General features: G+C 40.8%; 1 protein-coding gene across 1 annotated transcript in view; it reads right to left on the reverse strand.

Moving 5' to 3' along the window:
- Positions 1-20,862, reverse strand: part of UTRN (utrophin) — a 428,940-nt gene that overhangs the window by 144,821 nt on the left and 263,257 nt on the right. The window contains 2 exon segments of the mRNA XM_068406453.1: positions 1,157-1,313; positions 8,829-9,001. Coding sequence (XP_068262554.1) covers positions 1,157-1,313; positions 8,829-9,001 — 330 coding nt within the window.

Here is a 20,862-nt window from a genome sequence, read left to right on the forward strand (position 1 = left end):
GACCCACGAGTTTTTTCCATCTGATTTGCTCCCCTCTCCTTGCCCTGCTGAGGAAGGGAGTGACAGAGCGGCTTGGTGGGCACCTGGCGTCCAGCCAAGGTCAACCTACCACATATGCATATACTATAATCTAGCATGAGACACAAACAAGCCCTTAGAAAATGCTGTGTAGAGATCTACCACTTCTCACTGACCTCCTTCAAAACATATTTGGATCTGTTCCAGACTTTTATTGCTCTTTGGCACTAGTAATCCACCATTTGATCATTATAAAACATTCACAGCAAATATGCCTACAAAGAGTACAATGATTTAAGTGGATAAGAACAGGAAGAGATGAACTCTCAAGAAACAAAAATGCTGAGTTTATGCTAATTACTTTAAAAGACTAAATTAAAGAGAAACTTATGCAGATTTCCTTAAGCTCTTCTATTTGGGAGTTAAGTCTCATAAGTGCTGCTCATGTCAGGCTGCTTTTACTGTAGTTCCTCACAGTATTCTAAGGGAGTATTTCTGTATTACTGTTTTCCCAAATTCAATTTTTGCCCTCACTAAACACCACAGCAGAAGAGACATCAGTGTTGTGTTGGCAGAAGGGAACATAGTGGAACAGAACTAGCAAAACCAGAGAGCTGGAATAGTGTGTTATAGTTACAACAGTACAAGGCAGAGGTAAGTATTAGTTCTTGAAAACAGTTTTGAGTCATCTTTGCAGTATAAATGTGCATGGGGTGGCGGGCTGCTATTACTGGTCAATTTAGTAACATTTAGAAAGCCACTTTACATAATTTTACTGAGTTTACATTCAACATTGCTTTCACAATTCTTGTTCAGATCTTACTTTTGTACGCCTTCCTTAACTTTACTTAGAGTAAAATAGTAGTTCTACCTGGTAGGAATACAAAAACATCAGGAAACATTAAAAAAAAAAGTGTTTGGACTGAACATACGTATCAGAAATCCTTTAGATTAAATTTTACAGAGAGTATCTCAGTTGTGCTGTACTAGGAAAGGTGGGGAAGCAAAAGGGGTGGAGATCTAGAGCTTTTTCTAGCAATTAGTCACTAGGAAGTGTTCATCATTTCTCCTGTACTCAAATTTGCTTCATTCCATTATTACCAGTAGCATACTTAAATAGAAAACTTAAGCAACTTACTTTGCAGTGGTCATACTGTTGCTGTAAGGTTGGAACATCCCCTCCAATGGGCATTTGCTTTTTTAGTTCTTCATCTTTCACATTCAGCCATTTGATTAACTCTTCCAGGGATGTCAGCAATCTGTTCCATTTCTCTGCACTGGCCTCCAAGTGAGCCCTGTGAAACAACATAAAAGCATCTTTAAAGTCCTGAATGGCAAAATCAGCATGGGAATACAATAAATAAATAAAATTGCTCCATAATTAAGATAGGAGAATTTCAATCATTTAACTGCAAAGCAACTTTGTGTTAAAAAAGCCTCTACTTCAAAACATCTTGCACAGCAAAACAAAACAAGCAGAGGAAAAACAGGGGAACACAGACAAATATGTAACTGATGATTTAACTTATCTAGAACCTTGAACACTGCATGTCTAGGCAACATAAACAAACGCTGTGTTTTGTTGTGACTCCACTACCACAGTGCACAAAGTACAGGCATCATTTTGTGAGCTAAAGCACTGCAAAGCTGAACTCTTTCGTGCCAGGACCTTGACTCTCCAGCAGCGAAAGCAACAAGTTCTCCCAGCAGTGATCAACAGTAAATTGCCTGTGCTGCTGAACATATCAGTGACACAGATTATTTAATACATCATCTTTAGTCAACGGTGAGTTACTAGAGAATTAACACAGTGAATCTGCCCCTCAGTTTAATTCACAAAAACCCCGGATTCCACAATATCCTTTTCTATCAAAAATACCTTGACGGCTTCTTCCTGCAGTGCCTACAAGGCTGCGGGGAAATCTTCAACAGGGACCAGCTACTCCCCTTTTACTGCAGTCGTTCTATGTTATGGATTCATTTGAGACCAGCATGTACAATTTCTTTCTCCACACAGGTGGAGAATAGAGCTAAGTCCTTTTCAGTGTAGTCTGACACCAGCTCTGCACCTTCCTGCCCAGCTTCTGAGAGATGAGTGAACCAAACTTTACTATTGTTTCCTATCTTTTCCCTTTCCTATTTTGCGCATGGTTTTTTATCTTTTTTTCTGATTCACTGTAACTCTCATCTTGAAACATTCACCTGGTTTCTCTTGTGTTATCATCTCAAATGGCATTCGAGTGAATGTTTGGGACTGATATGACAACGGTTGGACTGAAGGGGTGACGTGCTGCAAGGTTAATTTCAAGGCAAGCTTAGGTTTGGGTACACTGGGATCTCCCAGAGATATTAGGATAGATGAATCAAAAAAGCAGTCAGTAAGAGTGTACGGGAGGGAAAAAGATACAAAGAAAAAAACTGACAGAAAAAAAATCACATTTCTGAAAAAGATAAGCTAACTTTAGGAAGAGGAACCTATTCTGCTTCACTCCATTCAGGAAAGCGCTTAGGTAACCATTTGAGGAAAAAAAAAAATAAAGTACTTGCTAGAAGTAACATTTTACTGCCTACAGTTTTGTGCATCACAGTTTCTATTGTCCCTTATTGCTCTCGCTGACACCTTTCTCTCAATACTGAATTCAAGCCAGCTCCTCGTAGCCTGAACCTAAAGAGCTGAGCCAGCATCCTGCCCTGCAGTGAATTACAAGCGAGCTATTGCATTTGCGGTTATACACGTACAAGAGAAGAGCATCCTGCAGGCTTTGGCTTGCAGACCAGCAGCTGCTGAGTGAAATGTACTGTGTCAGCTCTCCTGGTCTATTTTCAGTTCTTTGATACTCACTAACCAGAACCACTTTCAAGGCAACCAACTTGTTCTTCCTGTACGGACAGTACTAACTCTGAAGCAAGTTAGTGCACAAGGTACCTGCTTCACAGCTGAAGCATTCACCATAGTTGGCCCCTGAAGCCCCCAGCCATGCACAGGGGCACATTCCCAACAGCACGGGGTGGTCCACGTACAATGTTTACCTTCTCCTTTTCACAACTAGCTTGACATCCCATCAAAAATGCCCTCAGAAATACCAAGCTGCAAAACATCGGACATGTTACCCTCAGGTGCTAGGTACTCAGAACCAGCCCTCCTTTCTGGACATGAAAACAGTCCTGATTATATTCCCTATCAATCAGGCAGAGGAGAGACATCGCCCTCTCATCTAAGCCAAGACAGCCCACATTTGAATTTACAGTTTTGCTGTTAGACTCACAGGTTGTTACAAAAACAAAGCATCTTTATGAATTTCTAGAAGCAACCACAATTAAAATGTGCAGATCCATAGCTTTCCGTATGCTTGATAGTGAAATCTCTATTCATCGTGATTTATTACTGTACCTAGCACATTTAAGCAGCTCTTACCTCTAAAAACTGGCACTCTCTGAAGCTTCAAGATTCCGCTCTAATTATTTAGCAGAATTGTTGAATACAAAATGAATTGGAGTTTTGTAAGGGGGGAAAAAAACCCTGAAACTAGTTAAAGGGCAATTTAAGGGTGACTCATTGTTAATCTAACATACAGTGCAATGTTATTAATAGTGAAAAAAACTAATTTGATATTAATGTGAATGATGTGGCATATGATACCAGATTAAATGCATTGTAATTTACCACTAATGAATACCCGTGTGCATGCCAGATTAATGACAGTAGCAAAATATCACTAGCACATGGTTTTAAAGTCCAATGCAAGTTAAACTCATGGGCGTAGAGCAGTAAGGGATGGGGAGGAAATGCACTACACTAACAGGGACTTTAAAATTCTTCTCTTAACACAAAATGAGCTAACCTCGCTCTTGAAAGGTCAGAAAGATGTTAAGGGAGGAAAAATACACAGGGGAAAACATATTACATCAGCCTGGATTTTTCCTGAATATTACCCTTCTAATCTTATCAGAAGCAATATTGAAAATAAAAGCGAGATGCAGCAGCAGCTGGAGAGTGGACACAAGAATTCAATTCTCCAGAGCAGCAGAGAAGCATGCATTCAGTAAACCCCATTCAAAGCAAATGCTGCACAGGAGCAAGGGAACCAAGATATGCTCTTCAGTGTAAATTGTTAGTATCATTTTTACATTTTTCATACAGACATTATCAAAAAGAGCCGATAAACTATGCTGAATTTCTGAAATGTTTCTTGGGCTTCTTTGCTTTCAAAGACAGGATTTCTAGCCTTTGTTTTGGAATCGCTGCTTCCACTGATACACAGCCTGCAAACAAAGCTTCAGGTGTTTGTGCTCATGTGACAAATGAATTGGCAATCTCCAGGGATTCACCAGGTTGGGTGATGGCTTAAGAATCTGCTCTGATAAAAATACAGGTCAGTTACAAATGATCATTTCGTTTTGAGCACTGGTTGGAGCAATATTCCCCAGCATCAACCACCTGGTATTCAGAAGCACTCCTAAGGGAACCCTGGATGAGCCTGAAAAACACAGATGCTCCCATCCAGCTGACCAGGTTGAGAGCACTCCCTCTCCACCCAGGCTGAATAAAATCATCCAGAAGAACAGGAACTCTGGCATAACTCCCCTTCTGCTGACGCCGAGAGGCTCTCTTCACAGCTGGAGACCTCCTCAGCTTTTGCTCCTGCTATGGAGGTAACACTTTCCCTGCTGAGCTACAAGGGAACACATGGAATAAAAAGATTGGTGGGTGGTCTAAATATAGAGAATCCTTCTCTGTTTCTCCCATATTTTTACCTCTGTCCTCCCCCAAACACTAACACCCTCAGCACCTCCTGCCCCAGGAGAGAAGAATCTCTCCTAAACATTTGGCTTTAAAAGGCAGACCCACACAAATCTGCAGCTTTGTTTTCTTCCTGGGAATAAGATAATAAAGAGAGAAAAAGAAAGAAGCATGAATAAGTGTACAAGCAATTTCAAGGAGGGGTATAGTCCTCTCAGGTGGTGTCACAGTCACTACAAGTACAGGTTTAAGTAGTTTCCATGCATTTAAAAATATATGTCACAAGAGTGTTGCTTTTCCAGTTTGGAACTCCCTTTAGTTACAGTAGCAAGGAAGTAAAGTCACAGTGACTAGTGCCATCAGCTGTGAGGACTGAAGTGATGAAGAAAACCTCATACTATCCCTAAGGGAGAGCAGTACTTTCAGCAACTTAAAAAATCAACATAATCAGAATGTACGCATAGCTGAAAATATTCTAAAAAACTTACAGAAACCTTTAGAAGCACTATCCCAAGATAAAACCCGTAACAAAACAATCAGATTTTTCAATCATCAGTCCTAGCATCTAACACGGTTATATGCTATTCTCACAAGACTCATCCATGTAGTTTTGCTTTCCAATTCATCCTTGAAATAAGGTACATCAAGAAAGCAAAAACTGAAGGCAAACAGCTAGATCAACATACTGACCGCATCAGTTCTATGCTTTGTTATTTCCCTATGAAGGCTTTCAGCACTCTTGCACAAGTTAGAAAAGTGAACTGCAATCGAAGAACAGGGCAAAATACATGAACTCAGAAATGCTACGCTCTTTCCAGTGGCGACTGAGATTTGAAAGGTTAATTTGAAAGGTTAATTTACTTCACAGAATCACAGAATGTTAGGGATTGGAAGGGACCTCGAAAGATCATCTAGTCCAATCCCCCTGCCGGGGCAGGATTGCCTAGACCATATCACACAGGAACGCGTCCAGGCGGGTTTTGAATGTCTCCAGAGAAGGAGACTCCACAACCTCTCTGGGCAGCCTGTTCCAGTGTTCGGTCACCCTCACCGTAAAGAAGTTTTCCTCATATTTATGTGGAACCTCCTGTGTTCCAGCTTGCACCCATTGCCCCTTGTCCTGTCAAGGGATGTCACTGAGAAGAGCCTGGCTCCATCCTCTTGACACTAGCCCTTTACATATTTAGAAACATTAATGAGGTCACCCCTCAGTCTCCTCTTCTCTAAGCTAAAGAGACCCAGCTCCCTCAGCCTCTCCTCATAAGGGAGATGTTCCACTCCCTTAATCATCTTCGTGGCTCTGTGCTGGACTCTCTCTAGCAGTTCCCTGTCCTTCTTGAACTGAGGGGCCCAGAACTGGACACAATATTCCAGATGCGGCCTCACCAGGGCAGAGTAGAGGGGGAGGAGAACCTCTCTCGACCTGCTGACCACACCCCTTCTAATACACCCCAGGATGCCATTGGCCTTCTTGGCCACAAGGGCACACTGCTGGCTCATGGCCATCCTGCTGTCCACTAGGACCCCCAGGTCCCTTTCCCCTACACTGGTCTCCAACAGGTCTGCCCCCAACTTGTGCTGGTACATGGGGTTGTTCTTGCCCAGATGCAGGACTCTACACTTGCCCTTGTTATATTTCATTAAATTTCTGCCCGCCCAACTCTCCAGCCTGTCCACGTCTCTCTGAATGGCTGCGCAGCCTTCCGGTGTGTCAGCCACTCCTCCCAGTTTTGTGTCATCAGCGAACTTGCTGACAGTGCACTCTATTCCCTCATCCAAGTCATTAATGAATATATTGAATAGTACTGGTCCCAGTACCGACCCTTGAGGGACTCCGCTAGACACAGGCCTCCAACTGGACTCTGTCCCATTGACCACCACTCTTTGGCTTCTTTCCTTCAGCCAGTTCACAATCGACCTCACCACCCGATCATCCAGACCACACTTCCTCAGTTTAGCTGCGAGGATGCTGTGGGAGACCGTGTCAAACGCTTTACTGAAATCAAGATAGACCACATCCACAGCTTTACCATCATCTATTCACCAGGTTACGTCCTCATAAAAGGCTATCAAGTTGGTTAAGCATGACTTCCCGTTGGTGAAGCCATGCTGAGTGCCCCTAATGATCCCCCTATCCTTGATGTGCCTAGAGACAGCAGCAAGAACAAATTGCTCCATCACCTTTCCGGGGATGGAGGTAAGGCTGACCGGTCTATAGTTACCCGGGTCCTCCTTCTTGCCCTTTTTGAAGACTGGAGTGACATTCGCTTTCCTCCAGTCCTCAGGCACCTCTCCCGTTGCCCACGACTTAGCAAAGATGATGGAGAGTGGCCTAGCAATGACTTCTGCCAGCTCCCTCAGCACCCGCGGGTGCATCCCATCAGGGCCCATGGATTTATGGACGTCCAGATTGCTTAATTGGTCCCTGACCCAGCCCTCATCTACCAAGACAGATTCCTCCTCTATCCTGACTTCTTCTGGGGCCGCAGGGGTCCGGGGCTCCTCAGGACAGCCTCCAACAGTATAGACAGAGGCAAAGAAGGCATTCAGTAACTCCGCCTTCTTTTTATCCTCTGTCTCCAGGGCCCCCACCTCATTCATCAGTGGGCCTACATTGCCTCTAGTGTTGGCTTTACCTGCAATGTATTTGAAGAAGCCCTTACTTGTCTTATATTTGTTCCAGTATTCTCTTCCTTGCCTATCCTCTACTTGTAGCTCTGCAGGATTACAGGTACCAGCAGAGTGACACAAACATTGCAAACATTAATGCTGCCCAGTGGGATGCACATGTCATATCTACACAGAAGTGAAAAGACGGGTTCGTATTCAGAAGAGCAGGTATTCCCACTTTTCTGAGCATTCACTGCACAATCGCTGTGTCTGTATTACTGCCTTGGAACTCACAGCTGGCCAGGGTGAGTGGCTTCAAGGCCCTTTTTTTGGCCATTGATTTCTCCCAAATTATAATCAACCCCAGGAAAGGCCAAGCAACTGAATTGTTCTTGCTAGAACTCCACAGTTGCTAAGTTATTATCTGATGAGCACATTTTTGTCTTTCTCTCACATTGACTTATTGGTGAGTAGAGGTCATAATAGCCCATGTTTAATAGCTCTTGCATTAAACTACTTGTGAGGTGCAGCCAGTCTCTGCAGCGCTCACACTAAAACTGCTTGGTTCCTCTGGTTCAAGCTCTGTCTATGGGCTTTCGTGGAGCTGATTTACCTGTTTCACTTAACTATTTAGCAAGTTGGTGATGGGATAAGGGGAGATCAAAAGTAAACATCACACTTTCCCTCTGTCTCACTCTTTCAAACTCTTGTGCCTGAATTCCAAGTTCAAATAATTTTTCTGGCCTTTGGAAAATTCATATGAATGCTTAACATTGTTTTGTTCTACTAAAAGAACAGTTTCCTTTGATCAACAAGTAAGCAGTTGCAATTAAAAGCTCTAGAAATTCTTTTCTATGTAATTCATTTTAATGAGGGATTCTATTCACATTAATGAATATGGTAATATCGACTTCCAAAATTACATCACAAAGACTTTAACAATGACTACACTTGGACAGTCAGTGAGTTTGGCACTGGTAGGGTCAAAAAATTGTACAATGCATTCCTTGATTAATATGTATTTTAAAACATTTCTTAATTGAATAGCAGCAATAAAAAAATTTTACTACCAATATGGATCAAGACACTTAAGATGCAAACCTTAACAAATTATTCATTTCAGTGGTAAAACCAAAACAAACAACATACCCCTGATTTCTCCTCACAGTAATTGTAGATTCACAGAATTACTTCGTTGACATTGCTATCAATTTACAATAACATACTTTCTGGAAAATTTAGAACAGATTGGCAAGTTACAACTGCACAGCTCTAGAGAGAGAAGAACATGTAGTTAAGCCTGCATGGTGAACAAGTGCTCCAAGCTTTTATATTTGGACTTAGGGGTCCTTTGCAGAAGAAAATGGAGATTTCACTTTAATGTCACGGTCATATTTCTCAAGCCTTTTAGAAGACAGCAACTGTGCCCCATTCATGTCTTGACGTTTTCATTATTTACCTGATGTTAGCTGACTTCTCCTTCAGGTCATTCCAGCGCTGGTTCATGTCGTCAAGCCGGTGCTGGAGCAGGGCAGCTTCCTCAGAGTTTCCCAAGGCTTTCACCATCTTTTGTCTGTTTCCATCAATGCTTTTAAAGATGTCATTGTGGGCATCAATCTCAGCTTGGATGTCCTGAAATATCAGCAAGAAAAGTCCGAACATCTTATTTCTCTAAATAAAAGAGAGGGAGAGCTTCTTCTCATTAGTACTCCTAAGCATTAGCATAGAGCACATAATCTGACTTTCTTGGGTGGCTCTGAAAAGAGATGCAGAGGGGAAAACCTGCAACCCTGTTAACGTCATTGCAAAAGGTTTAGCTTTCTTAAGTGTGAGAAAAGGAGTTTGAAAGTCATCCTTGACTGTGCAACAGGACTTAGAACTATAAACACTAAGTCCTCTGCTTGTTTTTGTGGCACTGAAGGTAACTAATTGTCTACTGTTCTCCCACGCATTTCACACACTGCAGCATTTACAAATGCACTAGAAATCGTTTCCTGCTCAGAAATTGCACAGATTCAGCCTTAGCTATGCTGTCTCTTTCCTCTTCGAAATAAAACATTGCAGAACACTTACACAGCCCAGTGAAATTCAAACTCTATGTAGTGCTTTAGGTCATACGCAATGAAAGCTTTTAACTAAAACCTACATCCTTAAACTGAAGCTAAATGACTACAGTTACCACAAGCCCATATTTACAATTAAACTACTGTACACCATGGCCAGCAATAGAGGCAGACATAAAAGAGCAGGATCTATTATAATCTGAATTCCATAGTAAATACAGAAAATTACCATGTTTGTGATTTCAGTTCAGCTTTTTCATTTCTCCTCTCCTTAGAAATTAAACCTATTTTATTCTCTCATCTACCATCTGCCTCAAGAAACATTATAGACATTGTCTTCATCTAACTGAGCACAGTATTATTTTTAAAACACATTATAAGAGCAAACAAAATTTCCTGCATCATCGCCAATGCTTTCCAGCATCCATACATCTATATATACTCTAACAGAGCAATGTAAATGTGTGGAGAGCCAGGAGGTGTACTGGCTATCTCTACAGGATTAATAAGTGAAGACTGTGACAGGAACTTGATGCAGATGTAAACAAACTTCTTTTGCAAAGGAAGAAATTCAATAACTGAAATCCCTTAAAGGTTTTTATTCTTCCAGAGAACTCCTCAGTAATCTCCCATCTGTCCCCAGGAGCAGGAAAGAAGAGAACTCTTGTACTTCCTCATCCTCAAGATGTAGTCCTGCACCTTAGAATGGCTGCTTGCACATCTACAATTGACAGTTGGAAACAGCGGAAAAGTAGCTATGAATTGAGACAGCATGAAAGCTTTCTTCAGTTAGGGAAGAAAGCAAAAAGAAGTAAGGATACAGCTGGAGAAGGCAGGGGAGAAGACACAGAGAGGGAAAAGGCGGGGGCACAGAGAGAGGGGGAGGGAGGCATCAGTGAAGCTCTAGATCTCCAGCTGAGCTACTATGTGACTTTGGACAACTACCTATTCTTTGCCCTGAGTTTCACTATTTTAAAACTGGTAAAAATACACTTTTGCTGCCTTTAAACAATCCTGATAAAAATCACCATTCTGAAAACAGATACAAGCAACAGCATTTAAAATGAAAAACTGAAATGGAAGTGTCTGATGATCATCAAACCCAAGTAAGACTGCATATCCATCTGCTAAACAAATTAGATGCTTATCTGAAAACATTTGCAGCTCCTGTCCGTAACTCCTTCAACACATAAGTAGACACAGTGAAAACCAGATCAAGTCCACACAGCAGGAGATACAACCACATACAGAAGTTACAATTTTAATTGCACACTAATCTGTGTGACAAAAAAAAAAAAAGAAAAAAAAAAAGAAGGAAAAAATCAAAGAAAAAAGAAACTTAAAGAAATACACTACAAACAGAGAAGGACTCCTTGCCAGAAAAAATTCATAGTTCTTAAACTGTAGTTACATAGAAGGACTCCTTGCCAGAAAAAATTCATAGTTCTTAAACTGTAGTTACATAGATTTATCAACTTAGTTTTTGGAGGTATTACTATGGAGATGCCATGTTTTGGTAATTTTGCAAATATTTAACAGCACATATCTGTTAAACTGGATTGATAATTTATTGGTATGAGGTCAAGAGATTCATTTACATGCCCAAGTGCTTGCAGGATTAAGGTTCTAAATCAAAAGAAAGCTCTTCAAGAAAATAATTCATCCTGTAATATAAATCAAGGTGCAAGTTTCAACGTTTTGAAAGACAGAAAGGAGAAGAAATAACTAGGTTGACATTTATGTATCTAATTCACCCTAGCCAGGCTATTAGAAGATTGCCACTTTCCTTAAATTCCTTTTAAGAATTAAGATCAAACTGCTGCCTGTCTTTTCCACTTCAGCCTGATGATTTTAAAATCCCCTTATTTCCATTCTGAACTTTTGACTTCTTTGCTTCTCTCCCTGTTTACCCATCTCATGGCAGATGATTTACCTGCAGGATTCAAGCCTTCATTTTATGCTTGGATCTGATTTTAAAGCTTGTATCCATAATAAGAAGCCTACTTCTTGCTTTAATTTCAATCAAATAAAATACTAAATTATCATATAATGGCAACTGAAGAGCATGTGTCTTTAAAGAATATATAAATATGGTATGTGACACTCAATAATGCTATAGATGGCAATTCTGAAAAAGACCCAAAGACATAGCTGACTCCAGTTGGAGTTGCTACTGGAACAGCCCAAAGGCAAACGAGAATGACTTGCCCAGGGTAAAAGAAAATATATGACAAAGATTTGAACAGAACCAAACTTTGTGACTCCACTCCAAGGTCAACCAGCTATCAAACATTTTTCTTTTTCTTTCTCCTTACAGACTGAAATAATATTTTAAACAGTTACAACAGTAGACATAATTGTCCTTTGGCAACTATTAAACCCTTATAAAGGCAAAAAAAAAATCCTTTAAAAAGACAAAAACAAAAAACAAAACAAACCAACAGCATTCTCATGACAACGGGCATTCTAGTGCCTTTTTTCTGAATGATGAGTCCAGAGGTCCTCTAATTCATTCTGCAATCCCCAAAACTGTCAGCATATTCACTTCCACTCATCTTTTTTCAGATTTTATTTGCTTATACCATCTTCATTGGTACATTGCCATTAACACAGGTGAAATACTTTCCTCTTTAAAGGGCCTGAACCCTTCTGTTGAAGGTAAAAACACTACTGGTGGAAGAAAACTCCACGTTTCCACAACAACATTAAAATGGAAGAAACGATGCATTTTATAACACGCAGAATGTTACTCTATTCCATTCTCACCATTAAGAATCCTAGAGTACTTGAGCTTTATGATACAAAGATCTAAAACAGGGAAATTACTTTATTCTGCAAGGGAAATAAACAGATGTTCCTGTAACGTTTCAGGTTCTATTATCAAGATCCCTTAATCAAGTTTTTACTACATATGATATGATACAAAACTCAACTCAGTCTCTTACAAAAAAGGCCAATAGCATTCTATACCAAATCATAATGTCGCAGGATTTTTTAAAACAGTTACATATAAGACTTACCAATGTTTTACTGCAATGTTTTTTAAACCCACTCTACACAGCAAAATTCTGTATTACACCCCAATTCTTAACTATCTTCATGCTTATTAGGAAACTGAATTCCACTGCATTTTCATAAACACCTGACCACAGAGCAGGGATGGCAAGTTATGGCCACATGTGGCTTGCAAGAAAGGGATGTACAGGTCCAATGCTGATGCTGTGCCACAAGACTGGCAGCGTTTTGTGTTGGCACACAGACTGCTATGTAATTTTAATCCCCAGGTACATAGAACAGGCAAACAGTTATGTCTTTTGATCCACATGAAGACCTTAAGAGTTAGTAGGGTTGAAGTTGATTCCTCATGAATGAAAAATAGCTCGAAAAACTGCATTTTCCCCAAATGTTACCCCTCGGCTATTTTGCCAGGACAGTTTTGTACTTCTTCCACCCAAAACAAATCATGCCTGGGACTGGAACAGGACGGCAGACTTGGTGCAAGTACAGGGAATTGCAAGTCCCACAAAAATAACTGCCCATTGCCTTCACTGACAACGTTCAAGTCAGCAAAGACATAGTTACAGAAATGTTGAACTTGCCTCTTTTACAGGTCAGGAATAAAGGTGATGACTGCTCAAAGTATCTGCAGAAAAATTCCAGCTGGAACAAAAACGTCAGTGCCAACCAAAGGACCTAACTGTATGCTGCAGACATCAGCCAGAACATCTTTCTTTGAGGTCTCACAGCAGGTAGCAAGGGAACGGATTTTTTTTTTTTTTTTTTTTTTAAAAAAAATAGATTGTTTAGTCTGTAAGTCTATACTGAACCACATACATTTTACTTGCTGCTGCCAACTGCCTCTGGTAACACTGCTGTGTCAGATGTTCCCTTTAGCTTCCGCTTCACTCGGAGCTTTTCACTTTTTGATGACTCTTAAGGAGGGAGAAAGAATTAGGGCATGAAACAGGCATATGAAAGTGGCCATTGTGAAAGGGAATCGTGACTTTTATTGTTCTGTTCCTCACAAATGCTGGGGGCAGCAGGGAGAGAGGGGATGCTGTTGTAAAAAGAGATGGTTAAAAAAGTCTTTGAAAAATCCAGGTACTCATCCAGGGAGTGTCTCCTCTGGTGTTAGAGGACAATCATAACTTTAGAAAGGCTCATCCCATCTGCTGCTTCAGAGGCCTGCAGTGACAGTTGCTGTTAAGCAATCCATTTATAAAGAATTCACATTCAGAAGAGCAGTACACATGCAAAACCCTTGGGCAGAATTGCCATTATCATAAATCCACCAGTGGGAGAAGCGTGTATAAAGACAGACATTAAACCTCTCTAAAGTGTCATACACAGACCATACTGGGTATCACTACAGCCACTGTGTATAAGATCAAAGCAATTCACAAAAGCAATTGGCTTTAGATATGACAGAAGTTTAATTACTACTTAAGCTCTCAGATATTTCAGGAAGAAAAAAACCTTTTTTTTTTTTGGAAAAAACACTTTGGGATATTTTTCACGTCTAATTTTGAAATGCTTGTACTACCAAAAGCCTTGCACCAACACTTCAAGTTCCCAAAAAGCTGTCTTAACTTGCCCTTAAACCTAATGAATAGTACCTTAACAGGTGACATACGGTGTGGGTAAGGATTCATTTCATCACAAGAATGATGATGCACTTAGGAAGGCTGAGAATGCCAGCCTGCCATTGACAACCTCTGTGCTCCATCGCATGGCATCAAATGAACATCTGAGGGGCATCATAAATCCATTAATACTAATTCCAGCAGTCATGTAATTGCAACTGAACAAAGCCAAAGCGACCCTGCCCACTCCAGTGTAATGTGACTCTGCTTTCGCATAGGAAGGGAGTGCCGTGCAAGCTTCTGCAAATGCCATCTGGCTTCTGCATTACCACCACAGTAACAGCACTCGTAATTCTCTCCTTTGAACATATGTTAATGAATCCAGAAAGCTGGAAGTAGCTTGCAAGCCAGGATCACTGTCATAACACTGTTCCTCCTGGCAGCAAACTCCTCAGTTTGGAAGAACAGGATGGGTGTGTGGGGAATCGCAAGAGGGAGAGATGAAGCAGGGGAGGAGGAGGGGAACTTGCTCAAAAACAAAGGAAAAGAAAACTTGCTAAATACGCACAGATTAGAATGTCTGGTCAAAGTTCACCAACTAAAATGTTAACTTTCTTCTTCAGCACCAAAGCATCCTCCTACGTCATGTTACAAATTTCAGCACAGCAGACAACAAAATGACACAGAAAACTTCAAGTGAAAAAATACAGCAGAGCTGTGAGACCTGTAAGGGTTTTTTTTGTTGAGAATTGCCTCTATCAATTCCTTTGAGAGGCAATAAGACACTGGAATATTCAAAATCACAGGGAGAGCCTGGAGTTTGCAAATGCCAGGGCTTGTATGGTTCAAAAAACATCAGAAACATTGGTTTCAAAACTTCTGTCTTAACAACGTCATGAAGCATCTCAAAGAGTCCAGCATGTGTCCTAATCTTTACAGGCTACTGGCAGCAATTACATGAGAAGAGTGAAGCCCAGCTGGCAGACTGGCTTCTGTCACAAATGCTTTCACTGTTACTATTAGCTACTTTTGGGAGAGTCATGCTGGTGGGATACTGAACAGTATCTGTCTCATTAGCTCCAAAATCCGCTACTGTAGGAAAGTGAAAATACAAGAGTATAAAAAACCCAAGAAATCCAAACCAGTTTACAACAGTCTTCTGAGGACCTAGGCTTATAATGATTTTGAAATTGACCAAAATCATTACACAAACCAAAACCAAAAAAAGAGTAGCTTAATTTTATTTTCTGACACTTTTAGGGTCATTTAGTAATACCTGTTATACTACTGTTCTGGTGCCCAGTGCTGATTTGTATTAAAAAAAAAAAAAAAACATACCACACACCCATACTTAGGTTTAGAGCTTTAGGATAGAAAAATCACAGAATCAGGCTTTACAATCTGCTCTCCTGCTTTGTGACCACAGTATTTACGTTTTTTATCTTAATGTGTAAATAAACGACTATATATTTTGTTGTAGACTCTGGTCTTGAAGGGCACAGGAAGATTGTATGGAGAAATGTTTTAAAAAAAACCAAACCAAAACAAAACAAAATGTAGTATGCAAATCCAAGCTAACGATAGTTACAAACATATGACCCAGGTTTCATTGGAAGTGCTGACAATTAGATGAAAACAATCCGGTTTTGAACAGTCTCATGTCTCTCGCCAATCAGCGCAATCACTGCAAAAAGCCAAGCCTCCTGCCTCTCAGCACTACTGTTACCAAATGTCCTGGTAAGAGAAAGAGTAACTAGCTTGAATAAAAGGAAGATGAAACAATGGGAAAAGTGGCACATTCCTTGGAAGTAATTCTACTTATAAAAGCCATCATGAGATCTTCCAATTTGACTAAGATAACATTCAATTAAATTTAACAGCAACAGCAAACTGCAGAGCACTTCCTTTATGTCAATAGTGAAGTAACGTCGCAGGCATCCCGGAAAGTCCCCTTATGCCCTTGACTTAGCAAAGCCCAAACTTTTCTATTATTTCCTTTGAAAACAAACAAAAAAAAAAAGATGACCACAGTCAGAGCACATGCTCTAAAACCAGTCTTGTAGGATCTGAAATGAGGAAGAGAAGCGGCATTAGACTTCCATATTTGAGAGGCAGTCAAACAGGGGTCACATAAGGACCTTAACAACAATACAGAAAACCTAAGTTTAACATCAACCTGCCCTTTTTATTGTGTAGTTTTCAAAGGCATAACCTTTTCCAAAGGCATAAGTATATGAAACTGTGCTTATCATACCTTTTCAAATTTTGTCAGCAACTCACGTAAGCTGAAGTTCAGGCCAATCATCATTAAGCATCCCCTGAAGCCTACATTTTCCTGGTACGTCCTCCAAGCCAGGTCTAAAGCCTTCAAAAGGTTTCTCTCTTTTTCCACCTATACTGTCTCAAAACTCTCCGAGAGCTCCTGTGCGTGCCCCTCTCCTGGGCTGTGTTCCCCCGGGGGCAGTTCATGCAGCACCATCGCAGCCTCCCTGTCCCCGTTCCTTCCCATGGGCTGGGCACCTGGGGGTGAGCCGCTGATGCCGGGTGATGCTCCTTGCAGGGTTAACCTGGCCCCATGGTGCTGTGGGGATCTCCTCGTCTCCACGCCTGGCCAGGACTGCCTCCAGCTCACCTCAGCAATAGCCTGCAGGCTCCAAGTGCTTCTTGCAGGCCTCAAGCTCAATGTTTGGTCTCAATGAGCCCAAGCAAGAGAAGCTATACTCCACTTGTATATGATGGATGCACAGGGTGGGGAGGAGGAGCAAGTCCTTCCATGTTGCTCCTTTTAAGGGAAAAAAAATACAAAGAAAAAAAGGAAGAAGAAAAAAAAATCCCCAGAGAAACTTCTGTTTATAGAAAGCACCAAAAGCCAGTTTTTCAGAGAAGTCAAAATGGGACGAGGCACACTTCAGCCTAGGAAACACAGCAGCGTGACCGGACAGGAGGCCATCTCTCCTCTCCCTGCCTTTCTCACAGTCAGCCACCAGCAGGCTGGTGTTCCTATGGCAGTAAACAAGCCATGTCCAGCCCGCTTCGCTTTGCCCAGGGGATGCTGCACCACAGAACAGCCAAGACCCATTAAAAGAAATCTAAAAAGTCACTTCCTTTGTTTAGGCAAAAAAAAAAAAATCTCCAGCAAAGGATCCTGCTGCAACCTCCAAAGCCTTCGCTAGGGATCTCCTCTGGTCCTGTCTGCTCTGACAGCCGTGCGGTAATCTATCCCCGGCATTTGTTTATTATTGTAATCAGCATCCTCCCTTCCAGCAGCCCTGGTGCCGCTCTGAAGCCAAGCACACTCCCCTTTCCTGGAGGCCTCCCTGCTGGAAAACCACCGCCACCCCTAAGGCTGCAGAAACCCGGCACCAAAACCCCTCACTCACCCCCTTCCTTCCCCTCGAAAGCAAAGGCCCCTGTTTAGTCACAGAACAGGTTTTGGAGCTGTAAAAGCAGCCAGTGCTCCACAAAGCCTACACGCGCCCAGTGCCGCTCACGAGGGCAGACTGTTTTCATATGAGCCTTCGCCCGCCCGCAGGAAAGCCGACACCCCACGGGTGGCTACTAGGAAATCGCTCCATTTCCAGCCATGCCCACTGGGAACCCTGTCTGCATGTGAAGGCCTATTTAAGCTACTATTAATGCTTTCCGTACAACCACACATTACTCAACCACCAAAAACAGCTTCAGTAATAGTTGCCAGCAAGTCAGAAAATGTCTAATCAAAACCAAACCAACAACCCATCACTTGCAAAACTCATTACAACTATTTCTCCTATGACCATGTTGGGTATCACGTGTTGCTTTTACTTTTTTTTTATTTCACCCAAGTGTCATATGAAGTACCAATAAAGTCACCCATGGCACAACTATCTTTAAAATTATTCTCAGCTAGTGGGTTATACTGACATAGCCAGTATGGGTCAGGATTTTAAAAATAAACTCTGGAGGGCAAAAAAAATAAAAATACTGTCATTAGCAGGATTTTTGCTTATTTTATTTGTACTTTGCCGCCTGTCTGTATGTTTTATGTGGGCATATTACACAAACTGGAGAAGTGCTTGCAAAATAAACCGAGAAAAGTTTTCCAAACACAGGCAGCAGAACTAGACCAGCTTTACTGCACAAGTGACAGGTCAGCACAAACTGTCTGAATTTATTCCTCTGCTTATGGAAGCAAAAAGCTCACTTATCAATGCAACAGTATCTAAAATCATGTTCAAATACTGTTCTTTTCTAAATTAAACACTTACAGAAGGAAAAAAAACACATTAGAGTGAGAAAGTAAAACCATCCTGCAAGAGATTTAACTACAATCTCTATTTAAGAACGTCCCTTTTCTTCTCCTGCAAGACAGACACAAACGTTGGATCCTGATTCCTGTACACACAAAGGCTTCTTTCTGCTTCTCTTGCAGAAAAAACCCATGCAAAACAGGAAGAAAATAGCATCTAAATCCACTTCAGAGGTCCTAGTGCATATAAAATGAAAATGGGTGTCAGGCTGGGTTATAATGAGGCTTCATCACTCCAGGACTGTATTCAAATGTACAACATTAATTTTACGTTTATTCTCAGGCTTCATACTTAGATAACTTGTTTCCCAATTTACTGTTGCCATCAAAAAATCATACATTCTAGATCTTTCCATGCTATTAGATGCAAATGTAAAAGCCCTCTGAGGTGGACAGGTACCATTTTGCAGAATTCTGTAAAAGGTAATCAAATGTATACATATATACACAATGTTGGACGAATGCTTCCAGTAAAATGGCTTTGAAAATTGTACTGAATAAGAACTTTTTCAGTGGCCCTTTCCCATGAAAGCACACTGAAGTATTTGAGAAACTCTGAATTTGTAGAAGAAAAATAAAGTAACTGAAATAAGCTCTACACTGACATATATTTAATATAGCCTATACAAATGAAGCAGTCTGTGGACATGATAATGTTGTATCGTAAGCTCCAGAAATACGATATACATTTTAAGACAGCTTTACATATTGCTACTAAAAGTTTCCTGATCATCTTTGTCATAACTTTCCATAAAAAATAACTCTACATCCATTGTTGGCAATGAAAATGGAATTTTATAATGAAAACTACAGATCACACACAGATGAGATATTTGAATGCTAGAGTCCAAAGAAATTCACATTCTGAGAGTGTAAGCCCTCATGCAAATACATGATCTTCAGCTGAAAACAAGCAGAACACCAACTAAACCTCCTTCCAAAATGCTCTTGTAGATACTAAGATCCACAAATGGGAATTTAAGACACTGCATTCAAGGCACTGCTGCAGAAGATCGCGTGCAATGGAACTTCTTGTTACATTTTGGTATTAGAGCAGTTTGGAACATTTTCTCACATGTCTTGAAACCAAAACTAGGTAAGGAAAAAAGAAAAAAATGTTATTCCATTGCCTCTGGAAGGAAAAATATCTGATCAACTTGGAGATGATCTTACACACACCTCTAAAGTTCAATTTCAGAAAAGATAAAAGTCTTTCAGACTTTAATCTGCAAAACAAGATTAAGTATGTGCAAAGACACTATAAAGAATTTGCTTCATACTTGATGTGAAAAAAATGCAAGAAAACTGTCATACTAAGCACAATTTTTCTTTGGAATACAAACTAAATAAATGAGGAAGGTTTTTTTTCTAGACGAAAAATGGAAAAATAAACAGCAGCAAGAACCTCAAGAGTGAATGAACCACGTTGTTTACACACAGAGCATACGTATGTCTTACTTGACTCACAACAACAAGTAACAACAACAAAAAGATAAAAAGAATAGTGTTCCCTTGTGTGACTCAGATGTAAAGGACGCAGAGGTCAATAGGTGGTTACAGCAAATCAACACATCCTGGTTTCACTCAAGGCATGCAGCTTCAGGCAGGAACACAAAAAAAATCACTTTTTCAAAAGCATTGCGGTATTTTCTCCTGCCTTGCAAAATACCTGGTGTCAATCTGATGAGACCAGGAGCGAGAGCTACCCTCTCCCTTCTACAGCAGGTCAGCATTTACAATACAGAGTTAACACACAGCTCCAGCAAGGTCTGTCCTACACTGAGGCTCACTATCATTTGAACCCAACACCAGGGTTTCACTAAGCAGATGTCTTCCAGCACAGCCTCCTTGATAACCTCTGCCAGAAGACAAATCACTCAAGCGACATAGTACCCCAAGGACCAAAAATTCATCAAGACAGATGGACAAATCAAGCTGTTACAATAAAAAGAAACAAGCAGCAGGATAAGAGTCACATAAACATGATTGCCCAAATTACCAATTAGGTATCTATTACAGTGTTGATTGCAATGCAGATTATGAATTACATGAAAGGGTTTGCAGAGTTCCTAGAGCTTAGAGCCAAGGCACTGCACAGTTTTGACTTTTTTTTTTTTTCATTTCTTTAAGAGTATCAGTTTGCCTTGGGAAGGTATGTTTACATGGATCGAGCAGTCACATTCAGTGCTCTGCCCTGTGCAATATCTGCTATATTCAATGACAGATTTCTGCATTAGTTAAGCACAGATAGACTGTGGACTTCCTCAGAAAATGAGGTATGAGACAAGACTTTAAATCTCAAGAATAAAATTTGTTAGGATTCTAGATGAGACAACATAGTCTTGGCGACAGGCAATGTTGCACTGCCATGAAAGATTAGTAAAGGACTGGGTGGTTTGGTGGTGTGTTTTTTTCCCCCCCCTCTTATTTTTAACTTGTTTGGACAACACATGGCTTTCAGCTTTATGAATCAACAATGATTTTCTAATGTTTTGGACCTGAATATAAGTTGTGTGTTTTAATTTCTTTGAACTTCCGAGAAGCGCCCAGCCCTAAAAG

Source organism: Nyctibius grandis, chromosome 1 (assembly GCF_013368605.1).
Source record: "Nyctibius grandis isolate bNycGra1 chromosome 1, bNycGra1.pri, whole genome shotgun sequence".
In the NCBI taxonomy this organism is placed as follows: Eukaryota; Metazoa; Chordata; class Aves; order Nyctibiiformes; family Nyctibiidae; genus Nyctibius; species Nyctibius grandis.